General features: G+C 34.7%; 1 protein-coding gene across 1 annotated transcript in view; it reads left to right on the forward strand.

Moving 5' to 3' along the window:
• The window catches only part of fap (fibroblast activation protein, alpha), a 34,511-nt gene that overhangs the window by 9,839 nt on the left and 9,141 nt on the right, over window positions 1–15,531 (forward strand). The window contains exons 9-17 of the mRNA XM_056465937.1: window positions 35–189; window positions 3,334–3,431; window positions 3,535–3,664; window positions 5,650–5,688; window positions 7,623–7,721; window positions 11,885–11,955; window positions 12,055–12,108; window positions 13,361–13,488; window positions 13,605–13,655. Coding sequence (XP_056321912.1) covers window positions 35–189; window positions 3,334–3,431; window positions 3,535–3,664; window positions 5,650–5,688; window positions 7,623–7,721; window positions 11,885–11,955; window positions 12,055–12,108; window positions 13,361–13,488; window positions 13,605–13,655 — 825 coding nt within the window. The remainder of the gene's footprint in view (window positions 1–34; window positions 190–3,333; window positions 3,432–3,534; window positions 3,665–5,649; window positions 5,689–7,622; window positions 7,722–11,884; window positions 11,956–12,054; window positions 12,109–13,360; window positions 13,489–13,604; window positions 13,656–15,531) is intronic.

Below are 15,531 nucleotides of genomic sequence, written 5' to 3' on the forward strand. Positions count from 1 at the left end.
CCTGCTAATCCATCTGTTTCTTTTCTCCCTCAAGAGGAAGTGTTTGCCTCCAATGAAGCCATCTGGTGGTCTCCGCAGGGCAAATATCTGGCTTACCTACAAGTTAATGACACTGGAGTTCACAGCATTGAATATTCATTGTATGGAAATGACCAGTACCCAGTCACAGTATTCGTCCCCTACCCAAAAGTGAGTAAACATCCAAGCATCTCAGAAGATCTAGTTTCATTACTGTCTGAGTGGTATGAGACTTGGTCACACTTCATAATAAGGTTTCATTAGTCAATCATGTATTTACTAACATGAACCAAGTATAAACAGTACTTAAACAGCATTTATTAATCATAGTTCAGCATTTACTAATGCATTATTAACATCCAAATTCATGCTTGTTCACGCACGAGTTAACAAAATAATGTAAAACACTAACGAATACTGTAATAAATGCATTGTTTATTGTTTGTTTCTGGTAATAAACGCATCAACTAATACAACCTTAGGAGGCAGGGTGGCTCAGTGGTTAGCACTGTCTCCTCACAGCAAGATTGCTGGTTTGAGCCCTGGCTGGACCAGTTGGCATTTCTGTGTGGAGTTTGAATGTTCTCCCCATGTTGGCGTGTGTTTCCTCCTGGTGCTCTGGTTTCCCCCACAGTCCAAACACATGCGCCATAGGTGAATTGTATAAACTAAATTAGCCGTAGTGCATGAGTGTGTGGGTGAGAATGTGAGTGTGTATAGGTGTTTCCCAGTACTTGGGTTGCAGCTGGAAGGGCATACGCTGCGTAAAACATATGCTGAAATAGTTGGTGATTCATTCCACTGTGGCAATAGAGACCAAGCCAAATGAAAATTAATAAATAATACAACTTATCTGTAAACTCTCAGGTAACACTTTACAGTAATGTAATGACGTTGCTATATGATGTAGAGTAGATTACTAAAAAATCAAGAGAAACTGTGTTTTCATCTAAACATGTATCTTAAACAAAACTGTAATTTGGCATAAACAAAAAGTAAATAAAGCAGCATTTCTGTTACGGAAGTCCTAAGTGGCCATGCATTAAAATATTTTTCTCTCGTTTCCTCGTGATTTAGGAGAAATTAAATTCTTAAATTCTTGTGATCTTGCATAAAATGTTGTTTTCTCGTTATCACAACTTAATTTTTTGCTATTTATTAATTATTACCACTAATATTATTATTTCAAATTTAGTTTATACCTGCCTTATGTATGACCAGGTCACCGAAAATGTTTAGATGGACACTATAGCAGAACCAATATGCCTATACTGTCTATAGCAGCAAAAATTTGCCTATACTGCCTACTGCAGCAAAAACTTGCACATCTTTGTGTTTCTACTAAACATTTTTTGTGCACTATTCCAAAACAAGCATACAAACAGGTAGACAGAAACATAGCTACTGTAAAATTAAGTTATAAATGAAACTTGATTGTTTTACAAGAAAATACTATTTGACTTTTACCATTTTTGGCAAAACTTCAGTTTAGGTCACAATTCACGGTATTAATAACCCATTAACTAACACTCCTGGCTTATTAAACTAGCTGTTTATTATTAGTTAGTAAGGTAGAAGTTGTGTTTAGGTTTCGGGTTGAATGAGATTATACTTTATAACTACTAATGAACAGTTAATATCTCAATAATAGGCAGGTAGTAAGACAGTAGTTGATAGCATGAATTGTGACCTAAACTAAAGTTTTACCCTGTTTTTTGTTAAAAGTAGCAATTTACTAGAAATGGTTTCAAAAGAAATTATACATTATCTGTCTCCGACCATTTAAAACTACATATACACAGTAGTTGTATTAAGTTATATTAAAAATCTGACAAGATTTCTATCTCAATATCAACTTGTTAATACATATACTCAACAGGCCATTTTATTAGGTACAATAGTTCAACTACTCAATGAAAATTTCAAATCAGCCAATTACATGGCAGAAACTCAATGCATTTAGGCATGTAGAGAGGGTCAAGATGATCTGCTGCAGTTCAAATAGAGCATCAAAATGGGGAAGAAAGGGGATTTAAGTGACTTTGAACGTGGCATGGTTGTTGGTGCCAGATGAGCTGGTCTGAGTATTTCAGAATCTGCTGATCTACTGGGATTTTCACACACAACCATCTCTAGGGTTTACAGAGAATGGTCAGAAAAAGAGGAAATATCCAGTGAGCGGCAGTTCTGTTCAATGCCTTGATGATGCCAGTTCAGTTATCCAGTTCAGTTCAATGCCTTGATGATGCCAGAGGTCAGAGGACAATGGCCAGACTGGTTCCAGCTGATAGAAAGGCAACAGTAACTCAAATAACCACTCGTTACAACCGAGGTCTGCAGAAGAGCATCTCTGAACACACAACACGTCCAACCTTGAGGCGGATGGGCTACAGCAGCAAAAGACCACACCGGGTGCCACTCCTGTCAGCTAAGAAGAGGAAACTGAGGCTACAATTCAAACAGGCTCACCAAAACTGGACAATAGATGATTGTAAAAACGTTGCCTGGTCTGATGGGTCTCCATTTCTGCTGCAACATTCGGATATTTGGATTTATCCTGTTTTGTATCAACAGTTCAGGCTGCTAGTGGTGTAATGGTGTGGGGGATATTTTCTTGGCACACGTTGGGCCCATTAGTACCAATTGAGCATCGTGTCAACGCCACAGCCTACCCGAGTATTGATGCTGACCATGTCCATCCCTGTACCAGTCTTCTGATGGCTACTTCCAGCAGGATAACGAGACATGTCAAAGCGTGAATCATCTCAGACTGGTTTCTTGAACATGACAATGAGTTCACTGTACTCAAATGGCCTCCACAGTCACCATATCTCAATCCAATACAGCAGCTTTGGGATGTGGTGGAAAGGGAGATTCACATCATGGATGTGCAGCCGACAAATCTGCAGCAACTGCATGATGCTATCATGTCGATATGGAGCAAAATGTCTGAGGAATATTTCCAGTACCTTGTTGAATCTCTGCGATGAAAGATTAAAGCATTTCTGAAGGCAAAGGGGGGTCCAAACCAGTACTAGTAAGGTGTACCTAATAAAGTGGCCAGTGATGTTTACCAACAAGGCGAAACTATAATTTACTCTCATTCAAAGAGAAATTTGAAGCATTTAAAGCACTTAATTTATCTTTTTTTTTATGAAATACATAAAAAACAGCAGCTTGTTTTACAGCTTGTTTCAAATACTTTACATAGCATTAACAGCATCATGGGATAGGCTTGTAGATTTATGTTGTTCTTGTATTACAACACCTTCAAATACATTATTTTGTTCCTAAACTGTCATTCTTCTCACAAAGGCAGGATCTGTTATTCCCAGAGCAAGGCTGTTTGTTATTGATGCCGAAAATCCATCCAAACAATCAGAAGTCGTGGTACCGAAATCAGTGGGGTCAGGGTGTGTCCCTCTCCTGTTTCTAGTTTTACATTTTCACACAAAGCTTCACATCTGAAACATCACAATTATTTATTACTTCATTTATTCTACACTCTTTTCCCAGTGATCACTATCTGAGCACAGTTACATGGGTCACAGATGATCGGCTGGCAGTCCAATGGATGCCTCGCAGACAGGACAGTGTACTACTGCAGATCTATGACTACGACGGCACAAAGTGGAAAGAAAGCACGGTGAATTAGTTTGCATCACATTTGTCATAGTCAAAGTTAATGCTATATTTATATATTTTAAGTAAATTTGTATTTAATGCATTCTATTCAGATTTATTTTTTCCTGAGAAAGGGTTTAGATTGTATTTATATATCAGCTTTAATAGCTATGTCATGGCAAAAACAGATACATTATAAATGGTTTATAAAATAAAATAAGATCTAGCAAGTGGAAAGAAAGCATGGTGATGTAGTTTGCATCATGTTTGAGCTGGCCAATAATGATACATTAATACATCTTTATTTTGTATTTATTAATTCTAATAAGTTATATGTATAAGATTGATTCAAGTAATTTAGGTGAAGCTTTAGTTCCATTTCTCATTTATTATCCTGCCTGTTTGCCTATTTATTAGCATGAACTAAATTTTCTGCATGATCTTATCCTACAACACTGCTACTACCATAAATATTGATTAGAGGCAAATAAGGAGTTTACTGCAGCAAAAGCCATAGTTAATGGTTTGTCAATAGTGAAAAATGTACCTTAAAATAATAGGACCTATACAGTTGAATTCAGAATTATTAGCCCCCCTGAATTATTAACCGTCGTTTATTTTTTCCCCCAATTCCTATTTAACGGAGAGATTTCTTCAACACGTTTCTAATCATAATAGTTTTAATAACTCATTTCTAATAACTGATTTATTTTATCTTTGTCATGATGACAGTAAATAATATTTAACTAGATATTTTTCAAGACACTTCTATACAGCTTAAAGTGACATTTAAGGGCTTAACTAGGATAATAAGGTTAACTAGGCTGGTTAGAGTAATTAGGCAAGTTATTGTATAATGATGGTTTGTTCTGTAGACTATCGAAAAAATAATATAGCTTAAAGGGGCTAATAATTTTGACCTTAAGAGTTTTTAAAAAATTTTAAATCTGCTTTTATTCTAGCTGAAATAAAACAAAAGAGTTTCTCCAGAAGAAAAAATATTATCAGACATACTGTGAAAATTTCAACATTTATGTAATATTTAAAAAAAAATAAAAATCAAATGGGGCTAATAATTCTGACTTCAACTGTGTGTATATGTGCGTTTCATATATATATATATACATACACATATATATATATATATACATACATATATATACATATAGATATATCTATATATATATATATATATATCTATATATATATATATATATATATATATATATATATATATATAAGTCTATAACCACTTGTGTTACTGCTTGTTTTCTCTTCTATACACAAAAGTAACATGAAAGATGAGCCAATTGTGACTGTCAACACTGTCAAAAAACCAACAACAAAAAAAAGTGTTATAAAATAGTTTGTATGACATGTGCAATATTTTTCAGGTACCCTGAGGTCATATGACCCAATTAATTACAGACATATAATAAAAAGGTTTTCATATGACAATATCATTTGTCTATAAGGTAAAAAGCTTAGTTCTTTTAATACATTTTCATTCTATAATTTAAATAATGTAATGTAATTTAATTTTAATTAAATTCAGTTAATAGTATATAATCTCTACACTTGTTTTTTTTTTTTTCTGTTATGTTGCACGTTATTATTTGCATGTGTATTATTCATTATTGCAACTTTGTTTCAACCTTCTATGCTGCCTTTTGAAAATCTTATTGTAAATAAAAACTGGTTCTCAATTGATTTAAATGGTTCTCATTATCATTATTATCATTATTATTATTATCATTATCAAAACTAGATAGTGATCTTTCCCACTATAAAGAACCTTTTACTCAATATAAATTTCCAGACTCTATTAAGGAACTATGAAACACAATTTAATTAATCCCTCAAATTTGCAGAAGTGATATGAACTCAACTACGAGAGAAAAAAATATGCATTTCATAAATTTGAGAATAACTGCATCAATTTGACCTCAAACTGATCAAACTACTTGAATCCTGTCATTTAACTGAATTTTCTGAATTTTTTTATAGAAATTTGAGCAGAAGAGCAAAACTGGATGGGTTGGACGGGTGAGTTTTGCAACAATCACATTCTTTACAGGTCTCCTATTATGCTCCTTATATTATAAGGCAATTTAATTCTCAGGTGTCCCCAGAATGTGCTTGGAGTTTGAGCTTAAAATAGCTCACAGATGATGTATTACGTCATGCTGCAAACGCCCCCATTTTAGGTGAAAGCAAAAATAGCTTTTGTGTTGCTTGTTAACAAATATGCTACTGATCTCCACCCACTCTCCAACAGAGGTGGAGTCTTTACAGCTTTGGTCTCTATCCTACCAAAATATCAGTGCATACATTTTTAAAGTGGTCAGTTTAAACTCCTGATATATGGTCCAAAGCACACAGAAAGATAGCAAATCCTAAAGGTTTTTTTTTAATCTTGAACAGAAACTGTCAATTGCACAGAAGGTTACACAGAAAATATACAAAGCTCTTGTCTGTGAATGTAAACAGCTGGGAAAGAAAATGTGTATATTTGGTCTGTGTAATAAAATGGCAGCAATCTAACAGATACCAGTACCTGGTGCTGTCTATTAGGGGTGGGGCAAAATATCAATTCAACATAGTAATATGTTTGTGACAATACTATATTAACACATGGATGCCCATATTTATATACATCGCAAATAATTTATTATACTATTTGGTTGAAAAAAAATGTCCAATAGATAGTGGTGTTGAACTTTTTTCAGTGTTAGAAATGTTAATAAAATAAAAAGGGTGGAAAAGGTGCATATAAGAGTTATGACATTTATTTTAATTAAAGTGTGACAATCACATGTTGCGCTGAAATATAGTTTAAATCAGAATTATTAGCCCCCCTTTGAATTTTTTTTTTTTCTTTTTTTAAATATTTCCCAAATTATGTTGAACAGAGCAAGGAAATTTTCACAGTAGGTCTGATAATATTTTTTCTTCTGTAGAAAGTCTTTTGTTTTATTTTATTTCGGCTAGAATACATTTTTTTTTGTTCTTTAAAAAACATTTTAAGGTCAATATTATTAGCCCCCTTAAGCTATTTTTTTGCTGTTGATAGTCTACAGAACAAACCCTCGTTATACAATAACTTGCCTAATTATCCAAACCTGCCTAGTTAACCTAATTAACCTAGTTAAGCCTTTAAATGTCACTAAGCTGTATAGAAGTGTCTTGAAAAATATCTAGTCAAATATTATTTAAAATAAATCAGATATTAGAGATGAGTTATTAAAACTATTATGATTAGAAATGTGTTGGAAAATTCTTCGCTCCGTTAAACAAAAATGGGGGGGGGACAGGGGGGCTAATAATTCTGACTTCAACTGTACATAATGAGAAATATTTTTAGTTAGAGATGCTGCCAAAGGTATCACTCTGACAATTTGATAATAAATTGCAATATAAAGCAGATTATGACTCTTTAAAATTGCAATAATCTTTTATCATGACACATATTATGATTAGAAATGTGTTGAAAAAATCTTCTCTCCGTTAAACAGAAATTGGGAAAAAAAATAAACGGGCTAATAATTCTGACTTCAACGGTACATGATGAGAAATATTTTTAGTTAGAGATGCTGCCAAAGGTATCACTCTGTGACAACTTAGTCATGATCTGCTATATATTGCAATTTATTACCATTTAAAATTGCTATAATCTTTTATCATGACAAATATATCGTTATAATATTACACTGTGCTCCTGACTAAATAATGTTAGGAGAATGTATTTTGGATTCAGGGATTTTTTTTACTGATCAATGGTAAGAGCATTTCGCCAGTGGACGTAGGCATAGTTGGGAAATCTGGAACAGCACATTTTAGACAATGAGTCTGAATACTAATAATGGAGATTATTAAAAAAAAAAGTCTGGGTAGATTTTTTTTAACACACACACGCACACACGCGTGCTCAAACACCAGTAAAGAGGATAATCTATAATGATCTGTGTTTCTCCCCACAGTATTTTCCTTCAGCTCCTTACTTTGCAGCAAATAACATGAGTTTTTACAAAGTTATGAGCAATGACAATGGTTATAAACATCTACACTATGTAAATGCGGTAAGTAATGCTTTTTTTTAATATATATTGTGCATCTATATACATGCATATATTCGGTCTATAAAATGCAATCTCAGAACAACAGATTGTGAAATGATTACATTGCTCTACAGAGAATATTAGTTATATGCTAATTTTTAAACATTGTCAAAGGTTATTATTAGCTCGGAGGTTGGGACTCAATGTCAATTATGGGTCAAATTAAACTCTATAAGAGATTAAATAATCATAGGTAGCATATTAAATGCAAGAGCCTACTTCAATAACTTTTGTGAAAAGAAAATATGGGTGAATTACTTTATCCAGATTCAGCTTAAACCTAAGTGGATTTATAAAATGGAACATCCTTAGTCTGGCTTTAGTACAAGTAATAATAATAATAATAGAAATAATATGAAAACATATTAAATAGCATGCTATTTGAAGGTTAAAGCCTTACTGACAAACGATTTTGAAGGATAATGGCAAAGTATAACGATTTAAATGACATTATTTGAGCTGTACTGTAAAGCCTGTTTCATACCACAAGTGCATGCTTTTTTTCGGCATCCATCTTAACAGATTAGAGCTTTAATATGGCATGCAGAAGCAGCGGGTCAGCATGAGTGTCGCTGAAGCAGCAGTGCCACAATAGTTTCGGTGCTGGGTCTATTTTTGCTCACGCTCAATTAAAGTAGCAGTGTATTGATAATGACCAAAAACACATCGAATGACAGTAAGCAGCAGCAATTTTACGCAATAAATGCATCAATAATATCCACCGATTTTTATGTATTCAATCAAGTGAACTTAAACGATTAAAAACGCCAACAAATATTTATTTGGGGCCGATCTACAAAACCACATTTAAAACAATTTTAGTATTAGTTTTGCTTAGTAAGTTGCACACTAGTTGGATCATGTATAAATATCATTATAACTATATTGTGTAAATATTATTATAACTATAGGCCTACGTCATCCTGACAATCAATTCAATTCAATTCAATTCCCCTTTATTTGTATAGCGCTTATACAATGTAGATTGTGTCAAAGCAGCTTCACATAAAAGGTCACAGTAAATAGGAACCGTGTAGTTCAGTTTGTAGTGTTTAAGTTCAGTTCAGTTTAGCTCAGTTCAGTGTGGTTTAATAATCACTACTGAGAGTCCAAATACTGAAGAGCAAATCCAACAATGCGCAGCTCTACAGATCCCGAACCATGCAAGCCAGTGGCGACAGCGGAGAGGGAAAAAAAACTTCACTAATGGCGGAAGTGAAGAAAAAAACCTTGAGAGAAACCAGACTAAGTTGGGCACGATCATTTTAATTTCTCCGCTGGCCAATCACAAACAAAATGACATGATATCACAGGCGATTGTCATCTGACTGACTGCACCTTACAATACATGATTGACACTCCTCAGAGCGTGAGAAGTATACAGTTCTTTAGGATCTATATACTTTGTAAAATAAAGACTTGAAGGTTAAGGAAACAGCATAGGAGGAAGTTGCCTTAGGCCTTGGTGCAGATGAAAAGTAAAATAAAGAAATAAAAAAAGAAGTGCATTTATAGATAGGTAACTAGATACAATAGACAGAAATATCTTGATCTGTGCAGCAGCTGCCGATGAGCTGCATGCTTTAGTAGACAGAGTCGGTGTGAAAGGCAAACGCCTGCGCACTGCTTCTGCTCACGCTCTGCTTGTGGTGTGAAACAGCAGTAAGCCTATAATAGTTTATTTTTATTGTCATCAAATGATTCTTGTTCTTTCGGTTATATAAGCTATTGTTACACTGAATGGCATTTCTGTTTATTATGGTAAAAATGTATACTAGAGATTTTGGTCAGAGAAGCAACGCATTCATGTTCTAATATTCACAACAACAAATAAAGGACATTTTAAAGCTGTATTTTACTTTCATTATTCTGATGTTTAAAATCCTTTTTTGCTTTTGAAACTTGAGCAACTCCATGTTTGCAGTGAACATCTCAAAGCTGTTTTGGTTGGTTGATTATTTTTACCACAGTGGGCAAGAGATCACAGAGGTCAAGAGATAGCATTCACTACTTGTATTTTTTTATATATACATTTATATACGGCTCTGTTTTTTGTCCTGTCTCTGTTATCCTGTTGCACTGTAGAAGCTCTGTCACGAAAACAAATTCCTCGTATGTGTGAACATACCTGGCAATAAAGCTCTTTCTGATTCTGATCTGAAATGCTCTGCAAGTTATTAAACATGCATATTGAAAAACACTAACCAATTGAGAAAACATCAATATGACAACAAATGCAAAAAAAAAAAAACACTGCAAATAGCGCAGACTACAACAGAAATGTGTCAGGGGGACCCCAAAAAAATAAAACCTCATGGTTTCTGCTGCATTCATTCTTCTGTGGTGGGGTGCCACACCAAAACCGCCACTGCTACATTACTTCTCATTCAAATCATTCAGTCGTTGTTTTTTTAACAGCGGGATATATTCTCACCAAAATGTGTTAAAAGGCAAGCAAATTATAACAGCGTGACCTTTTCTGTAATCATAGTAGTGCTGTGCGTCATTTGTTTACCCTTTAAGGTGACATGGTGACTGACTGACTGACAGGTGCGTGACGCTAGCAAACACGGTGAAGCTTTCAGTTAAGATGAACAGTTTTCGTTTCACTTTACTTCAGGACACATTAATGCCGCTCGGTAGGTCTATTGGAGAAATTCATAAGTATTCCTAGCAAATCTAATGAATGTTGGAGACGTACTCGTTACATAAATGCACTAAATCGCACTTCAGGAGCCTTTATTTGAGAGCACACAAGATAATCTGCACTTGAGCTGCGTATATTTGAGGGTGCGCTAGAAGTTGTGCACGAACAGAGGAAATTAGCGCATGCTCATATTACATGATTGCAATCTCGACTTTTAATACTGCGCTCACAACATTTGTTATTGAAATAACGCCACATGTAGTTGGTAGATCTGTGTAAAAGGCCCAACAGTCGGCCGCCACAGCTGGAAAACATCCTAGAGCAGGCATGTCCAAGCTCGGTCCTGGAGGGCCGGTGTCCTGCAAAGTTTAGTTCCAACCCCAATTAGACACACCTGGGCTAGCTAATCAAGCACTTACTAGTCTTTCCAGAAACATCCGTGCAGGTGTGTTGAGGCAAGTTGGAGCTAAAATCTGCAGGACACCGGCCCTCCAGGACCGAGTTTGGACACCCCTGTCCTAGAGGAAACACTGAACACTCTGGCTTGCCGCTTTGAGTCAGCAAAAAAAAAAAAAAAAAACCACACACACACCTCACTGATCTACAACACCACCATCGCAGGGTTTCTACAGGTTTCAGTCAAATTTAAGACCTTTTAAAGACCATAATGAAAAAGAAAATCAGATTTACGCAAAGCTAAACACTAAGGACTTTTTCCTAATGGCCCAGTTAAAACCAAAAAAAAAAAAAAAAAACATTAAAAACAAATGTTATTGTAAGGAAGATAATTAAACCCTACGTTTATAAAAAGAAATATAGAGTTTTATCAATAAACTTTGAGATGGAAGGTTAGTGATTGGATGGGTGTTGCTCCGATTGGGTAGTTTTACATGGACATAGGAAAATTAAGACCTGTTTAAAACGATTTAAGAGCTACAACACAATATTTCAGTGAATTTAAGACTTTGTAAGGCCTAAAGTTTTGATTTTGAAATTTAAGACATTAAGGCTTTAAGACCCTGCGGATACCCTGCATTGGCTCTAAACAGCAAGGAGCTTGGTTTGTCATTTTTTGGGGTCCCCCAACACATTTCCGATGTGGTGTGCACTATTTGCAGGGAATTTCTGTATTTGCATATGTTGTGAGACTACATGTGGGTGTGTATAGTCGAATTGATGAAGATGTTTTCTAAATTTGGTAGTGTTTCTCTTTTTTCATGTGTTTTTCTTAACTTGGAGCGCATTAAAAAACATGCCACTGTAAACTTTACTGAAAAGACATTTAGAAAATGAATTTAAAAAAAAATCCAGAACCAAAGCTGAACGAGTGTACGATCACTTTTGGAAATCTACTGTGCAAATGTGTCTTTCAGTTCCTGGCCAGAGGACATACAGTGTAATGTCACACGCAAAGAAAGTCTGTAGTACAAGCTTAGCAAGTTGTTGGTTTGTCAACGGTGTTGTTATTTTTTTGCAGGGGAAAGCAACACCCATCACCTCTGGCAAATGGGAAGTAATATACATCTCGAAAGTTACCAAAGATTCCATGTGCGTATGAAGTGTAGGACGTTCTCGTTTTGACAAGTTGCTCATGTGCCTGTTTGCTAAAATGATCCTGCATATATTTAAAGTCTTCTCTTTCCACAGATATTATGTGAGTAATGAACACATGGGTAGACCTGGACAGAGAAACCTTTACAAGTAAATATACCTTTCTGTATCCGCTTGTATAAGGAGTATATTGTAATATTTTTCAAGAATGATGTAACTTCTTTGGATTTACTTACACTTCGTACAAGTAATTTTCACAGTATTTCCTATAATATTTTTTGTTCTAGAGAAAGTCTTATTTCTTTTAGTTTGACTGAGAAAAAAACAAGCATGTGCGTGTAATATAAATAAATAAATAAATAAATATATATACATAAAAGAATAAAAAATATGATTTATATTGAAATATAAAAAATAAATGAATAAAATATAATATAAAAAATTTAATAAACATAGAAAATTTAATGAAATCTAAAAATTAAGAAAGAAAATTAAATAAAAGCTAAAAAAACAATTAAACAAAAATGAAAGAACCTAAATTTAAACATTAAACAAAAATACAAATTTAATAAACAAACCTTAAAAAAATTAAAATTAAATAAACACATGCACACACAAAACACCACGGTCTATATTAGCTTAAGATTGTATTTGCTGTCCAGTGTCTTAAAGTAACTTGCCTTGTTAACCTAATTAACCTATTTAAGCCTTTAAATTGCACTTTACACCAAATACTATAATACTATAATACTATAATATGCAAAATAGCAATAATTGGCCATTAAAATAAGAACAGTACCAGAATACCAACATTTTCTAATGATCCAACCCTGTGCGATTAATAGCAGAATATGTCTGTGCTTCAGCAGGAGTGGACAAAATAGTTAATAATTAATTACTAATAACTAATTTAAAAAGTTGAAAAAAGCACTTTAATATATCTGGGGGAAAAATTATAAAAACTGTGCTTTATATATTGCAGCCACTAGCCAGTACAGTTTATTGTAGCTATTGGGCCAAAACAATACATAAACAGTGCCAAAACAGCAACAGGGCATTATAAGAAATTTGTTCAGCATTGTCTAATGACCCATCAGCATATGTCTGCGTTTGTCAGGTTTTCTATCAGCAGAAGTGGACAAAATAAATCAGTTATTAGTAATTAATTATTAAAACTATTGTTTAAAACTGTAAAAATAAGCACTTGGGAATTATTTGGGGAAAGAAAAATGTATAAAAACTGAAATATCTTCACCTTTTGATATTGGATTTGCTTTATATATTGTAGCTAATTAGCTTCAAAAAACAACAACATTACCAGAACACAAAGTCATTTGTTTTTAGCATTTTCTAATGATTCATTTCAGTCTAGTTTTAATAGCAGCATATGTCTGTTTGTCAGGATTTCTATCAGCAAGAGTGGACACTCTGCACCCGAGTGCCTGACCTGTGCGCTGTATCAGGACAGGTGTCAGTATAACTCTGCTTACTTCAGCCTGAACGCCTCGTACTTCCGGATGGACTGCTACGGTTAGTGAACATGCTTTCACGCCTGTGAGATTCACTCAGAACAAACAGCTGATTGATACCCGCTGGTGACCTGAGCTGACTTAGACACACAAGGCTAATAAACACTGCTTTTACAGGACCAGGACTTCCGCTGTTTACAATGATGGACAACCGAGGGCCGGCTAAAGGTTTGTGCTTGTAGCTTTTAAACCATTGTGTGACTCAGTTTACACATGCAGTTGTTGAAGACAAAATCATTAGGCCTTCTGTGTAATGTAAATACTTTTTCATATATTTATTCAACACCCTTTTAACCTATTTATGGGGATTTGCAGCTGCCTAACTTGGTAAAAGTTCTTGACTCCAGTGAGCTACAAAACACAAATTAGGTTTCATTGGAAAGACGACACTCTGAGCTTTACTACGGTATATCTAGAAAGTTATGCTATAATAGAAAAAGTTGAAGTCAGAGGGCTCTATTTTAACGATCTAGGCACAAAGTCTAAAGCGCATGGCGCAAAAGCATTAAGAGCGTATCCGAATCCACTTTTAAAAATGGAAAAATACGCTCTGCGCCCTGATGCACGGTCTAACAGGGTTGTGCTTATTCTCTTAGTGAGTTATGGGTGAGTTATGCTCAAAACGAGTATACTGTGCATTAAACCAATCAGAGTCTCATCTCCCATTCCCTTTAAGAGTCAGTTGCGTCGCACCATGGTTCATTTGCCATTTACATGGTGGACTTTGTAAGTGGAAAAACTGAATGCTTCACTAAAGAGTAAACAGTTTAGCAGACATCTGCAGCGCAAGGATAGAGACTGAGCCTCCTCCATTCAGCCTCTTTACTTTCTCTTTACTTTCGTGGATGAGGAAACAGTGTTGTACATACTCCCCTGAAGACATCCATTAGCAGACACATTTGATTTTGTTTGTTAAGCACAAAGATTTGTTTCTAAATTCAGTTTTAATGTCCAACAAACGAATAAATGAACAATAATGATAGTGTATTAAAAAACTGAGTTATATCCAAACACACGTCCTGTTCTTATGCCCCATATGCTGATGCAGACGTCTCCAAAACCCGACAGGTGGACAAATCTAAACTTGTTTTTATTAAAACGCATATAAATATGCATATAATAAATAATACTGCTAATAATAATAACAACATTATACAAATGCAAGTTGTCATAAACTGAAAAAGTCCCCACAGATGAAGGCATAGAGGCTTAATTTTTGTAAGACTTTAATCCTAAAGACCTGCATAGGCGCATAGCTAACGTGCTCTGGACTGGACTTCAGAGCAGCTTTTAGTTGGTCAATGACGCAGTGTATTTCAGCTCCTCAAAATAGCAACGCGCCAACAATGCGCCTTAACACACCTTTTCAGACCAGCACACCCATGAGTCCACAAAGTGCCACAAATGGTGTTGCTATTTAAACAACGTGGCGCAAAACATGAGTTACTGTTGCGCTGGTCTGAAAATAGCAACAAAATCACAGCATACACACCTTGCGCCTTATGCTCCGGGTGTATGATTGGACCCAGAATTATTAGCACTCGAATTTATTATCTTAAGTGGGCAAATAATATTGCCCTATCAGTTTTAAAAATGCTTTCTATATTTATACTCCAGTCAAATTAGAAGAAATTGACTTTCTACTGAAGAAAAACAATGTTCTTTTAAGTATTTCCTGGTTTATATTAAACAGACTGTAAAGCCTACACCGTAAAACCTATAAAGTTAAGGTAACTCAAATGGTTTGTTGCAAATTGGTTTCCTCAAACAGTTTAAGTTCAAAAACTAATCCTAATGAGTACTGTGAACGTACTCCATTTGAGTAAACGAAGCAATTTGAGCACAGTAAACCCAATAAATAGAGAACAAACCAAGAGTACCGTAAAAATCAAGGCAACTCAAACCATTTAAGGGAAACCGATTGAAACAAACCATTTGAGTTAAACTAATCTATATGAGTACTGTGAACTTACTCTATTTAGGTTGAAGTAATGAGCTATTTAATTAACTCATTACCTTTAACACAGAGTTCAAAACTCTTTTC

The sequence above is a fragment of the Danio aesculapii genome, chromosome 9 (assembly GCF_903798145.1).
Source record: "Danio aesculapii chromosome 9, fDanAes4.1, whole genome shotgun sequence".
NCBI classification, from domain to species: Eukaryota; Metazoa; Chordata; class Actinopteri; order Cypriniformes; family Danionidae; genus Danio; species Danio aesculapii.